At 45.8% G+C, this 15,068-nt stretch overlaps 1 protein-coding gene across 1 annotated transcript in view; it reads left to right on the top strand.

The window, feature by feature from the left end:
- DOCK3 (dedicator of cytokinesis 3) overlaps window positions 1-15,068 on the top strand; it is a 131,467-nt gene that overhangs the window by 89,681 nt on the left and 26,718 nt on the right. The window contains exons 19-24 of the mRNA XM_026448011.2: window positions 6,256-6,342; window positions 7,704-7,808; window positions 12,243-12,384; window positions 13,444-13,610; window positions 13,759-13,845; window positions 14,313-14,492. Of these exons, the coding sequence (XP_026303796.1) occupies window positions 6,256-6,342; window positions 7,704-7,808; window positions 12,243-12,384; window positions 13,444-13,610; window positions 13,759-13,845; window positions 14,313-14,492 (768 nt within the window). The remainder of the gene's footprint in view (window positions 1-6,255; window positions 6,343-7,703; window positions 7,809-12,242; window positions 12,385-13,443; window positions 13,611-13,758; window positions 13,846-14,312; window positions 14,493-15,068) is intronic.

Here is a 15,068-nt window from a genome sequence, read left to right as displayed (position 1 = left end):
GGTGTGAGTATGCATGTGTGCTTCTAGTGTGTTCATTCTCATTTCTTTCCATGGGCACAGAGTACAGAGTAGAGAGTTATCCTAATTTGACTGAGTCTGCCTGTGGGATGCATGAGCATTGATGGTCCCCTGTTCATCCCACATTATAGAAATGCATAGAAAAGCAGGATTAAACTTTAACATGGACTAGGGAGTAAAACACAAAGTGTTCCTGAGTATTATAGATGGACAAGAAGGAGAGAAGGACTAGGAGACTCCATAGGCCACCTTCTCAGGAATCTCCTCACTTCTGCAATCCTGCCTTTGCCCTGAATTGCTGGAGGAGCAGAGTCTATGCTGAGTAGAGACCACTCAGTGAGCCCTCTCATGAGTTTATCCTCAAAGGAGTAGTCATCAGGCCCACTGTCTTAGGCTCACACAGGAGACCTACCTTGTCTGTTCCTGTGCCTCAGCTCCTGATGAAACCATTAGGTGAGATTAACCAGTTCTTCTTGAAAATATTCAGGGTTTTCAAGAAGAAAACCATGGTTCTAGAAAAGCAAAACCCAGATGCTATGGGAAAAAAAATGTTCTTATGGGGCAGGGATGCTTGGCACCAAGAGAAAAGCCACCTTGGCAACAAGAGAAGGGCAAAGAAAGAAAGGAGGAACAGGTAGTGAGTTTCTACCTCTCAACACTGCCAGCACACCCTGCCTCACAAGGCAAGCCCCTCCTGGCTTTTCTTCCACACATTACCCCCAATACCTGCCCCATAGGGACTGCTCATTTAGGTGATGATGGCCCCATGTAGGGCTAAAGATGCCCTGCCTGCTGACAGTAGCTTCCAGTGAAACAAATGTCCTCCACTGGGATCAAGGCTCATCTGTCTTGCTGGCATGTCTTCCCTAGTTTGTAACCCTGCTGTTCCAAGGCACTCGCTCCAAGGCCTCTACTTCAGTTATCTTTAGAATGAACGAGGACAAAGAGTAGTAGAAGAGAAGTGACTGGATTTCAGAGACTGGTAAGACATTTTAGAGTAGCTTTGCTTTCTGCCTGAAGGAGGGAAGCCAAGGGAAAAGGTGTAGATGGGGATGCATTGCACCTGTAGTACATTCGCTACCTCTGTGCAGAGGCAGCTCTTAAAGCCCCCAGACCCACCAAATTCCAGTACACCCCTCAAAGCTGGCACATGCTCTCTGGTGTCTGCCTTAGACAACACAATCTCCCTTGGTCCCATGTTTATGTCCTGGGTACCCAAGAGGATTAGCCGTGGCTAATAACATGGCCATAGTCTAGTTCTAGGCCATTCTGTCCTGTAGTGAGGTGGTTGACTTATAAACCTGCTACAAGTTGGACTGGGCTCTGGTCCACAGAAAGTCAGCTCTCCCAGGCCAGACAAGGAGAGAAGGAAACTTCAAAGAGACAGGATGTGGCAGGGTGAGAGTTGAGAGAAGAAAGGGGTGATGTGAAGGTCAGAGCTGGTTCTTATCTCTAGGTGGAGGAAGCAGGCAGGAGAAGCTGGACAGAGGCTAGCAGAGCATCAGGGCTACACCAACCACTTCTGTGGGAGTGGGCTTTAGCTCTCCTGCTTGAGGGTTTACCATGGTACACACTCTTTTGAAGGACCGACTGTTACTTCTAATATGTAATGTGCAAACAGACTGGTGGCCCATGCTTTTCCCTTCCTTTGCCATTTGATTAGAATGAGCCCTAAGTACAACTTTTTGTGCTGTCCCTGCAAGGGAGCAACAAGGATATATAAAAGCACATATTAGGCCAGGCAAGGTGGCTCACAACTGTAATCCCAACACTTTGGGAGACCAAGGTGGGCGAATCACTTGAGGTTCAGGAGCTCAAGACCAGCCTGGCCAACATGGTGAAAGCTCGTCTCTACTACAAATACAAAAATTAGCCGGGTGTGGTGGCGCACGCCTGTAGTCCCAGCTGTTCAAGTGGCTCAGTCACGAGAATCACTTAAACATGGGAGGTGGAGGTTGCAGTGAGCTGAGATTGCACCACTGCACTCCAGCCTGAGTGACAGAGCAAGACTCTGTGTCAAAACAAAACAAAAGCACAAATCTGCAGGAGCTGGTAGAAGTGACTGGATTTTAGACACTGGTAGGGAATTTTAGAGTTAGCTTTGCCTCCTGCCTGAAGGAGGGAAACCAAGGCGAAAGATGTGGATGGGGATGCATTGCACCTGTAGTATATTTACTAACTCTGTGCAGAGGCAGCTCTCAAAGCTCCCAAGCCCACCAGTGTTCCAGCATACCCCTCAAGGTTTACAGGGTGTCTTAAAATTCTTGGTCCTGCTTCATTCTAAAGATAATTATGGTGGAGAGGGATGCCTTGGAGCATCAGGGTTACAAGTTAGGGCAGGGATGCCAGCAAGATAGATGAGCATTGATCCCAGTGGAGGAGAAGACCTGTTTTTATTGGAGGCTACTGTTAGCAGACAAGGCATCTTTAGCCCCACATATAGCCATTGTCATCTAAATGAGCAGTCTCCCATGGAGTGGCTCTTGAAAGGCTGGCCAGAAGTCTCTACACAACTCAGCTATAAACTTAGCTAGCCCCCATGAAGCTGCCAGCCAGATAGACCCTGTTCTGGGTCCATTGCTGAAACCTGCCCAAGCGGCACTTGCAGAGGACTGATATATGCCCCCTTGAAAGCTGTGATAATGGGGGTGCAAGAGGCTTTCTAGCTCACTGAGGCACAGGCATTATATTAAAGCAAGGAGTCAGGGTCTATTTAAAATTCCGTTTGGCTGGGCATGGTGGCTCATGCCTGTAATGTCAACACTTTGAGAGGCCAAGGTGGTAGGATGGCTTGAGACTACGAGTTTGAGACCAGCCGAGGTAACATAGCGAGACCCCATCTCTATAAAATATTTTAAAAACTAGCCAGGCATGGTGGCACACACCTAGGCCCCCACCTGTAGTCCTAGCTACTCAGGAGGTTGAGGCAAGAGAATCTCTTGAGCCCAAGCATTCAAGGTTACAGTGAACTATGATCATGCCAGTGCATTCTAGCCTGGGTGACAGAGCAAGACCTTGTTTCTGAAAAAAAAAAAAAAAAAAAAAAAAACCGCACACAACAACAACAACAAAAAAACCTCTCTGGTTTGTTTTAATCTTTTTAATCGGTCCTGCAGTTGCAATCCATGTGGTGTTAATTTCTTTGAAGGATAGAAAAATATACTCTTTTGAGAAACACAATTACAAATGAAACAATGTTTTCCTTCTCCCTGATGCTATTTCAAAGAGTATTCTCACAAATATAGTCCTTATGTTTCATGATTTATGCTGAAATATTTACTGGTGAAATTATATCTGAGATTTGCTTCAAATGCTATGGGGAGGAATAAGTGAATGGGGTATGAATAATACAAGATTGGCTGTGAGTTGGTTGTTGTTGAAGCTGGATGATGGATAGGGGTTTATTCTTCTAATCTCTCTACTTTTCTATACGCTTAAATTTCCTATAATAAAAAATTTTTATTAGTATTGAGAAGTTGAGGAGTCTGGGTAAAATATCAAGTAAACCAATGACCCTCAATCTAACCAAAAGAGGTATATATATATTTTTTTACTATTATTATTATACTTTTAAGTTCTAGGGTACATGTGCACAACGTGCAGGTGTGTTACATATGTATACATGTGCCATGTTGGTGTGCTGCACCCATTAACTCATCATTTACATTAGGTATGTCTCCTAATGCTATCCCTCCCCCCTCCCCCCATGCCACAACAGGCCCCAGTGCGTGATGTTTCCCACCGTGTGTCCAAGTGTTCTCATTGTTCAATTCCCACCTATGAGTGAGAACATGTGGTGTTTGGTTTTCTGTCCTTGCAATAGTTTGCTCAGAATGATGGTTTCCAGCTTCATGTCCCTACAAAGGACATGAACTCATCCTTTTTATGGCTGCATAGTATTCCATGGTGTATATGTGCCACATTTTCTTAATCCAGTCTATCATTGATGGACATTTGGGTTGATTCCAAGTCTTTGCTATTGTGAATAGTGCCGCCATAAACATATGTGTGGATGTGTCTCATGATTTATAATCCTTTGGGTATATATTCAGGAATGGGATGGCTGGATCAAATGGTATTTCTAGTTCTAGATCCTTGAGGAATCGCCACACTGTCTTCCACAATGGTTGACTAGTTTACAGTCCCACCAACAGTGTAAAAGTGTTCCTATTTCTCCACATCCTCTCCAGCACCTGTTGTTTCCTGACTTTTTAATGATCGACATTCTAACTGGTGTGAGATGGTATCTCATTGTGGTTTTGATTTCCATTTCTCTGATGGCCAGTGATGATGAGCATTTTTTCATGTGTCTGTTGCCTTCATAAATGTCTTGTTTTGAGAAGTGTCTGTTCATATTACTTTGCCCACTTTTTGATGGGGTTGTTTGATTTTTTCTTGTAAATTTGTTCTTTGTAGATTCTGGATACTAGCCCTTTGTTAGATGGGTAGATTATAACAATTTTCTCCCATTCTGTAGGTTGCCTGTTCACTCTGATGGTAGTTTCTTTTGCTGTGCAGAAGCTCTTTAGTTGAATTAGATCCCATTTGTCAATTTTGGCTTTTGTTGCCATTGCTTTTGGTGTTCTAGTCATGAAGTCCTTGCCCATGCCTATATCCTGAGTGGTACTGCCTAGGTTTTCTTCTAGGGATTTTATGGTTTTAGGTCTAACATTTAAGTCTTTAATCCATCTTGAATTAATTTTTGTATAAGGTATAAGGAAGGGATCGTGTTTCAGCTTTCTACATATGGCTAGCCAGTTTTCCCAGCACCATTTATTAAATAGGGAATCCTTTCCCCATTTCTTGTTTTTGTCAGGTTTGTCAAAGATCAGATGGTTGTAGATGTGTGATATTATTTCTGAGGGCTCTGTTCTGTTCCATTGGTCCATATCTCTGTTTTGGTACCAGTACCATGCTGTTTTGGTTACTGTAGCCTTGTAGTATAGTTTGAAGTCAGGTAGTGTGATGTCTCCAGCTTTGTTCTTTTTGCTTAGGATTTATTTTCTTGACAATGCGGGCTCTTTTTTGGTTCCATGTGACCTTTAAAGCAGTTTTTTTCCAATTCTGGAAGAAAGTTATTGGTAGCTTGATGGGGATGGCATTGAATCTATAAATTGCCTAGGGCAATATGGCCATTTTCACGATACTGATTCTTCCTATTCAGGAGCATGGAATGTTCTTCCATTTGTTTATGTCCTCTTTTATTTCATTGAGCAGTGATTTGTAGTTCTCCTTGAAGAGGTCCTTCACATCCCTTGTAAGCTGGATTCCTAGGTATTTTATTCTCTTTGAAGCAATTGTGAATGAGAGTTCACTCATGATTTGGCTGTTTGTCCGTTATTGGTGTATAAGAATGCTTGTGATTTTTGCACATTGATTTTATATCCTGAGGCTGCTGAAGTTGCTTATCAGCTTAAGGAGATTTTGGACTGAGACGATGGGGTTTTCTAAATATACAATCATGCCATCTGCAAACAGGGACAATTTGACTTCCAAAAGATGTATATATTTTTTAAAGGAGGAAATGGATAATATCACCTCTTAATGAAGGCCACTGCAGCCTTCCCTCAGGCTGTTGCATGGACATGTTGCTATAACAGGAGCCATACCACAGAAAGCCTGGAATCTAACTAGGCAAGGATCATCTGAAGCCTAATTTAAGGTCAAATAGTTCCATAAAGGAAATTGTCCGACCTACTGCCAAGTCCTTGAGTAGGCATTTTCTTCTTGATTTCCATACTTGTTTTTGGAGCTAAAACAATCTTAATCTAAAAATCAGTGTTTCATTAACTTATCAAATAAATCTTTACTGAGTACCTGATGCATCCCTGGCATTGTTCTAGTCTCTGAGAATAAAACAAACAGGGTCCCTGCCCTCTTTGTGTTTATCATCTGATTGAGACTAATACAACAAAAAAGTAAGTAATTTTTTAAAATTAAGATAACTTCATAGTAACAGAACAGAAATGGACAAGGAAGTGCCTATTCTTGGCAAAGTAGTCAGGGAAGGCCTCTTGGAGGTGGAGACATTTGAGCAGAGACCTAAAAACTATGCTTGAGCTAGAAACCCACACGGCTGTGTCATGACCGCCAAATTGGTTTTGAGGCATATGTTCTTTGTGACACGAGTTAGAGCTGGCGGGAGACCTTTTGTTGTGTGTCTTCTGATGTGTTTAATGTGGGCTTTGGCCATTCTGAGGATGAGATGCTGAAGCCCTGTTTCTATTTCTGACACAGAGCTGGGAGTTTGGGATCCCACTGTGCAGGGAGCTGGCGTGTCAGTACGAGAGCCTCTATGATTACCAGAGCCTCAGCTGGATTCGGGTGAGCTGTGCCCCTCCCCCCACCCCAGCCCTGACTGGCATCAGTTTCTAAATGAGCATTCTCTATGGGCCTAGACCTTGGTTTAGTGCTGTGGACAATACAAGAGAAACAAAAGCCAAGACTCCTGCCCTCAGGACACTTGCAGTCTGACTAGGAAACCAAAAATAACACCTGAAAAATAATTGTATGATATGGACCCCAAGAGCCATGGTGCTCAGAGAAGGGATAAGTGGCATAGGCAGGATAGGATGGTGGTTTCAAGAAGGAGAAGGAGGTGGCAGCTCAGCTTCACAGAGAAGCTTTTCCTGGAATGGTTTTGTTTATGGATGCTTCATCCAAAATCTTTATAAGAGCTTTCCCCACTTTGCTTATGGTCAATTTTAAACATGTTGTACTTGCTGCCTTCTTTGATGCAGAATATTAAAAAATTAAATCAAATGCCCAATGGGCTTTGAAGGTCTGCACCAAATTTTTTCTGGTTGCTGGTGCTGGGTTCTCAATCATAATGGCTGCTGATTTCATCAGCGAAAAAGAGGCTAGCAGTCTCAACTCACCCTTCCTGCACCCTCATCCTTGTGGCTAACTCTCCTGTTCTCTGATCCAGATTGGTGTTTGGGCATGTTCCTCTAGCAGTGGCTTCTTAACCCGTTCTGGCAGGCTGGCTTGATTGAATGCATTAGAGCTATCTTCCCGATCGAAGTTTCAGTGAGTTTTCTCTGAATGTGAAGCCAGGTCAGCCACAACTAAAAAAGTTACAGACCTTGGAATGCTAGACATCATGGATATTAGTTAGCTTTTCAAATTTAAAATATCTTAACTTGGAATGAGTACCAGTGCTGTTAGCATCTGAGCCTTCCTCACTACAGTTGTTAGCATCTTTAGTCAGATAATAGATGAACAATAGATGAACAAGAGTTGGACTGATGCAAAATGGTGAGAATTGCTGATAGCGAGCTACAAGCAACCTAGTCAGGGGTCAACTGGTATAGTGAGTATTGGTCAAAACCAGAAATCCCTGGGCAGAAAAAGTCCATGTTAAAAGTGTGCCTCCTGTACTCCCAAGTACAGGAATCTATAGGGCTGAGTCCACTCCCTAGGAAGGACATTTACAGCAGCTACACAGGGCTGCAGTGGGCAGGCCTGTCCCCATCCCACCATCAGACAGTGGTGATGGAGGGCCTTCTCTTCCGTAATGCAACTCCCTGGAGAGAGGCTGGTCATGTCTAGAGGATCACTTACTTCTTATCTAGATTGAGTTGCCATGATCCCTTTCCGGAAGACAGTGTCCAGTTGGGCTTAGGAGAACTTGCTTTGGATACCAGCATCAGTCAAGCCAACCCAAAGACCTTTCTCATTCACAGAAAATGGAGGCCAGCTACTATGACAACATTATGGAGCAGCAACGCCTGGAGCCTGAGTTCTTTCGGGTCGGCTTCTATGGCAGGAAGTTTCCTTTCTTTCTTCGGGTGAGTCCATTCACATGGTCACAAGAACTTACATAATTTTACACATAATTCACTTAAAACCTGTATTCTTTTCTTCCCCTTTTTGCCTTTTCTGCTGAATACTTTTTTACAGAGGATAGACCAGTTAACAGCAGACATTTGGTTTTATTTGACTGGACTGGCTGCCAACTTCAGACTCTGTTTTAGTCTGCTCTGTTATTCTGTAGCTACCAGGAATGTGTGAGGGTGGCTTTCTTACCAAATCAATGGAGTTTCTTCAGGAAGTGACCAGGGTCTAAGTATGTCCCATAGGTACCTTCCAACTTCTGCCTCCAGTGCCTGGAACCTCCATTGTGACTCTTGTCAGCCATACAGGGCACCAGTAAAGCCCTGACCTTAACAGTAGACTGACCTCTTAAGGTTTGTCATCTGAGATGATGGTTTTTCCTCCTGGCTGCACTGTAGCCAGCATGTGGTTCCTGGGATCCTGAGGGAGCTGCCAAGCACTGCGTTTGGCTGTAGAAAGCCTCTTCTAGGCAGCCAGTTCTCTGACCCAGGATGACAACAGCCTTTTCTCCCTACCATTCCCTGGCAGGCTGAACTGGAATATAAAAAGAGTGGAAAGGATGACTGAGCATAGATCTACTGACACCAGTTGTGATTTTCTTATTTATTCAGCACAACTCAGAGGCTCCAGGAGTAGTCAACATACACTGTAGGCTGAGTCCCATAGAGATGTGTTCTCAGATGATCTAAATGAAGCTGCCCTGATGTGTGGGCCCTGGAGCAGTTGAGACCTAATCTCTGATCACCCCCAGTTCCAATATCTTTAAAGTTCACTGTCCACAAGTCTCAGAAAGTAGCTGGGAAAATTCCCTTTGATATGTTTGGGATCCTGTCTTCTTGGAGAAATTGGGTTAGCCAGTGAGCAATAACAAGCTTGTTATCACATCAAGGGTCAACCGGGCTTAATAGCTCCTTAAAAAAAGCTAGTCTGCTAGCGGCAGAGTCCAGGCTAACCACATTGCAGAAGTAAGGCAGGTCAACTTGCACTTTTCTTGGGCAGTAGTCATTCTAGGCTAGAAGGAAAAATGATCTGTGTGGGCACTGGTAATATGACAGGAACAGCAAGCTCACTGCCTAATTTACCTAGATGTGATCCCCAGGAAGGCTCTAACCCTGTTCCACAGGAGTGTGTTTCTAGTAGCAGAATGGGAATGAGTAGAGAGAATTTCTTTTTTTGAGACAGAGTTTTGCTCTTGTTGCCCAGGCTAGAGTACAATGGCACAATCTCAGCTCACCACAACCATCACCTCCCAGGTTCAAGCGATTCTCCTGCTTCAGCCTTCCCAAGTAGCTGGGATTACAGGCATGCACCACCACGCCCAGCTAATTTTGTACTTTATAGAGACGGGGTTTCTCCATGTTGGTCAGGCTGGTCTCGAACTCCCAACCTCAAGTGATCCGCCCGCCTCGGCCTCCCAAAGTGCTGGGATTATAGGCGTGAGCCACCGCGCCCAGCCAACAATGAGTAGAGAGACTTTCTTAAGAGGACTGGGCCTCCTTCATCTCTAGTGACCATCCAACCCAGGCATTTCAGAAGTGGCATATTTACTAGCCCCATCAACATAGATCACATAAGAGCAATGGAAGTGGTGGAGGTCAGCAAAAGAAGTAGTAGCAGCTGTACAAGAATTAGAAACCAAAAGCATTTCCAGAAAGTCCTTTGACAAACTAATGATTCTGGTCTTGTAACTTGCCTTTTTCTCATTTTATCTTTGCAAATTATGCTTTCTGGTCATTTTCTTCTTCTTGTGTAGATCCACAATTTGTACATCAAAATTGAGATTTCACTGTAAAACATCATTATTTTGGATATTACAGAATCAGGCCCTGGTGTCCCCTGTTTCTATTCTGCCAAGCAGGAATGCTCCATCATGGTCCAACCTGTTTCCCACCCTTTCATGCGCATGTCACAGGGCACATTAGTGTCTCAGGGTGCTCGGAGCTTTCTAACAGGTAGGACCTGGCATAAAACCTGCATCTAAGCCATCCAAACCATGCTCACAAGTAACAGTCCAAATGTTCAAATGTGGTTTCAAAGACCCTGGTAATGGAGGAAGAATAACAAGGGGTGTTAGGAAATATCACCCATCAATACATTCCCATCTCCACACAAGATGCAATCTCAAGGGGAGGTATAATGCATGTATAATTCATGCATACAAATTTCCTCGGCCAACCCACATGCTACCTTCCCTTATTTCAGCTGCTCAGTTCATCTGTGGCAGATATAATAAGTCCCAATGGAGGTAGCTCTTTGCCTTGCAGATGGTGAGAACCAGGTACAAAGGAGTGGCGGCCAGATCTGTCTTTTGTGGGAATGCTGGCGCTCTTGCCCAGGCGAACATGAAACCAACAGTCAGCCTCAAGGTCAACACTGTGTGTGTTCTTCCTGCTGGGCCTTCCCCAGAAGGCTAGGCGACTCTCCTACCATCCCTGAATGCACAGGCCATCTATTACTTTAGCTCTGTCAGCTTGGTTTCTCTGGACCATCTGCCTGCTTCCCCTCACAAATGTGATTATCTACTAATCTGCAGAGTCAGGAAAACATCCAACCCTCCCTTCTTGAGGGAATTTATATTTCTCATTATTTGACCCATGAACAGACGTTGGTGAGGGTTGTACATATGAATGATATGAAAAGGCCAGTTCTTCACAAGTACTTTCTTTGTCAGTTTTGTTTATCAAGCCAAAGATGTAGAAATGCCTCTGTCCTTTGACTACTGGTCTGTTCCACTGGAGAGGCCAGCCTGTTCCTCCTGACCTTAACTTCCCTTCTAGCGTGCCCTTCCATTCTGATTCATCCAGACACATGGCCCAGGCCAGACGCAGTGGCTCATGCCTATAATCCTAGCACTTTGGAAGGCTGAGGCAGGTGAATCACCTGAGGTCAGGAGCTCAAGACCAGCCTGGCAAACATGGCAAAACCCCATCTCTACTAAAAATACAACAATTACCCAGGCATGGTACAAGATGCCTGTAATCCCAGTTACTTCAGAGGCTGAGGTGGGAGAATGACTTGAGCCCGGGAGGTGGAGATTACAGTGAGCCCAGATTGCAACACTGCACTCCAACCTGGGCAAGAGAGTGAGACTCCATCTCAAAAAAACAAAAAAAAACAATACAGATACATGGCCCAGCCTTAGCCAAGTTCTCCCATAGTGAGAGAGGAAGTAAAAGAGAGACAGAAATCCTATTTCAAGAAGGTCAGGGTGTTCCAAGGCCTGCCCTGTGATTAACCCTCTCCCGGGAAGCATATGGCTGGCCCTGTGATGGCTCTCTCTCTCTTTCTTCCTTGGAAGACATGCCAAGAAGGGCTGGCAGTGCCTGATACCATTTTGTTGAAATGGGTCTGGTTAGGCAGTTGGTTGGGCAGACTGTGTCACCAGTGGGTTTCAGGGGAACTTGCTCCAGCCACCCACTCATGACCAGCTATGATATAGGCAAAGCAAGCAGAGTTGGGGGTGCCTTGTCCACGAAGAGAAAAACTGAGACATAACCCAAACTAAATGTGACATAACGTAAAATTTTAAGAAATTTGTACTTAGAATGATGTCTATTTGTTCTGCTGACATGTTTGCAAAGAGTTTGCTGCCAAAGGGTTATTAATGCAATAAACAGCTACTGAATGCCTCCTGGGCACTGGGCAACATTAGACTGTTTGTCCCAACTAATAGAAGTGATCCTTCAGAATCACACACTTGATCACCCCCCCCCCCCCCCATTTAAATTTATTTGATGGCACCCATAGCAATCACTCCTTGGTAACATTGGAGTCAGGGTCAGGGTCTTCCAAGGCCTGCCCAGTGATTAACCCTGTCCCAGGAAGCATATGGCTGGTTCTGTGATGTCTCTCTCTCTCTTTCTTCCTTTGAAGACATGCCAAGAGGGGCTGGCAGTGCCCCTCTACCCAACTGCTTTTACCAGTTCTCTACACAGACACCTTCTTTCCAGCTCCACCTTTTCCTGTCTTGATTGATGTTGCCCTGGTTGTTACGGTATCCACATAGATTGCCCTTCTCCACTCATACCATACCATACCAGCCTGACCTAGGTGGACCTTTCAGGACATTTTTTAAACATAACTTTTTCTAAAATCACATCTCCCACCTTGCTCTCTTTCCTGTGTAAGGTTTTTCTCCTTCTTCCAAGCTTCTTGCAGCCTGTACCCTTCCCTCGGGGCTGCCACACCACAGGGCAATTCTCGTTTTGTTTTTCTTCTTCCTCCTTGATTGTCTGGGGACTGAGAGCAATGCCCTGTGCCTGTCCCAGGGCCTAATACAGAGAAGGCTCTTAAGATACGTTTGTGATGTATGTAGCTACTGACTCCAGTGTGGAGGTTGGGGGCTACAAGCAAGATATACATAGAGTATGCTCTTATGTTTGTGGCAGAACAAAGAATACGTATGCCGTGGCCATGACTACGAGAGGCTGGAGGCCTTCCAGCAGAGGATGCTCAGTGAGTTCCCGCAGGCTGTCGCCATGCAGCACCCCAACCATCCTGATGACGCCATCCTACAGTGCGATGCCCAGTGTATCTTTTGATACTGGGTGGGAGGACAGCAGGGGCCCTGGGAGGTGAGGTCCACCCAGTCAGCTGCCCTCTACCACATTGCCAACCATACAGGTTAGATATCCCATAGCCCCAAACCTGAGTGTGTCCTCATTGCTTAGCACACACTTAGAAATGCACTAATGCCTCAAAGAGGAAGCACTGGCGTGCCCTTAGCAGTGGGTGGTCTAGTCATCAGTGGGGCTTCAGGAAGGTCTTCATCCCTCAGACTGGCTGCTTCCAACAGCTTAATCCTCACCCTGCCCTATGAGGAGTCTGCCCAGGCAGCCAGGAGCAATCACTTTACAGGGTGACTTGGGGTCCTATCAGGGCTCTTGTCACAGGAATACCACCTGTGCTGTGACCTGCTCCACTCCCATGTGTACTGTTATTGTCCCTTGTCTTCGTCAGGTGGACTGGGGCAGGCCCAAGGATGTGCGGAGCGGGAGAGGATGGGGAGTTTCTTTGGTTTGATGGCACTTGGAAATCTGAATGGAAACACTGCCGTCCCCCTCACCTTTCACACACAGCTTCCTTGGGGACCACATGACAGATGCCATGACTATGGCAAGCTTGTTTCAGAGAAGGGAGGGCAAGTGGACTCTTATCTGCCTTTTTTCCACAAAGATTTCAAACAGTATTTTATTTAAAAGTTGTTCTTCAGTAAATATACTTTACCTATAGAGGGGAAGCCCAGACCCTTGCAGCCTTCTCTCACTCCCATGGGGTGGATGCCTGCATTCCCCTCTTTCCCTTTGTTTCTTAAAGGGGCACCGGAGAACACTTGGCTGTTGACATCTCACCTTGGTTGAGTGCTCATGAAACTCAACTACTAGAGCAGGGAGAGGGAGAGAGCAGATAGAGATGTACCTAACTGTGCTTGGGTCTAATCTGCCCCTAGAGATGCAATTGCCTCCACCACTGGGCTGTCAGTAAGGAGCAGGTGCTATGGTGCACTTCTCCCCTTTGAGGAGATAACAGGTGTCAACCTCTCAGGTCCATCTCTGGCAAGTCTGCATTTCTCCTTCACTTCCTGCCCAGACTTGCAGATCTATGCAGTGACGCCCATTCCAGATTATGTGGATGTTCTGCAGATGGATAGGGTACCAGATCGCGTCAAGAGCTTCTATCGCGTCAACAACGTGAGGAAGTTCCGGTACGACAGGCCTTTTCACAAAGGCCCCAAGGACAAGGAGAATGAATTCAAGGTGAACAAATCTAGGAAAATGGGCAGTACGCACAGCAAGTCCAGGGGCAAGCTCAACTTTCTTGGGAACTCACTGTTTTATCCCTCAGGTAGGCAGGGTGTGGCAAAACTTGCCTAACTGCCCACACCTGCCTGTTCCCTCCCTACAGAGCCTGTGGATTGAACGTACCACACTGACCCTGACCCACAGCTTGCCTGGCATCTCTCGGTGGTTTGAAGTGGAGAGGAGGGAACTGGTGAGACATGTCTCAGATGAAGCTGAGCTTCACAACTGCTCCCTCGGCCCCAGCTCTGGGGGCCCTTCTCTAAGGACTGAAGAAAAAGAGAGCTTCGGCCACCTGCCTGGCCTAGGCTCCCACAGGTCAACCCTGTGCTAGGATCTTTGTGTATCTTCTCTCATCTAATCCATACAACACCCCTGAGCAGCAGGTATTTTCAACCTCCCACTTTACATATGAGAAAACTATTCTCTGAGATTCAAGAAAGCAGAGTGTTCTGATTTCAGAACTAGTGTTCTTCACTATTTGCTATACTCCAAGTGCCTATAAATCAGAAAACAGAAGTGGAAAGGGTCCAGGGAGTCTCAAGTTCACAGGAACAAGGAAGGGGAATCAATACCACAGATCTTAGACCCCAGGTCTCAGGAATATGATGAGGGGTTATCATCATTTCTGGGATGACTCTGTGTGCTGTGTACCCCTAGGTGGAGGTGAGCCCTCTGGAGAATGCCATCCAAGTGGTTGAGAATAAGAACCAGGAGCTACGTTCCCTGATCAGCCAGTATCAACACAAGCAGGTGCATGGCAACATCAACCTGCTAAGCATGTGCCTGAATGGTGTCATTGATGCAGCTGTCAATGGAGGCATTGCACGCTATCAGGAGGTGAGCTGTGGCCACAGACCAAACCCATGCAGGCAGCCTGGCTGGGAAGGTGGCTCACAGGCTTCTCTTCTCAAGATTGTAGTCTCCTTAGGTAGCCTTCCCTACATGCCCTCTCTTGGCTAAACTAAGTTGGGATGGTCCTGGAATGAGGCCCTAAGCTCCCTATCACTCCCTATTTCTTTGGCATAGTTCTTCATTTTTATTCTCTGAACTCTGAGATGGGTAATCTGTAATCCTGATTATGGGAAGATGTTAAGTGCCCTGCAGGAGGAGCCTTGGAGCCCAGCCCATCATGAGAAGTGAGTCGTAGGCTGGATAAGAGGCTAGCCCCTACTCCCAGTCCACCAGTCCTGCCTGCCCTACCTAGGCCATCCAGGCTCCATAAGGGACTGGGGTCAGCATCCAGACTTAGATGGCTTGGCCACGTTCAATCCTTCTCAGACAAAAAACACACCTCGCCAGGCGCGGTGGCTCATGCCTGTAATCCCAGAACTTTGGGAGGCCGAGGTGGGCGGATCACGAGGTCAGGAGATTGAGACCATCCTGGCTAACACGGTGAAACCCCGTCTCTACTAA

Source organism: Piliocolobus tephrosceles, chromosome 2 (assembly GCF_002776525.5).
Source record: "Piliocolobus tephrosceles isolate RC106 chromosome 2, ASM277652v3, whole genome shotgun sequence".
Lineage (NCBI taxonomy): Eukaryota > Metazoa > Chordata > Mammalia > Primates > Cercopithecidae > Piliocolobus > Piliocolobus tephrosceles.
This window is presented reverse-complemented; position numbering and strand designations above follow the sequence as displayed.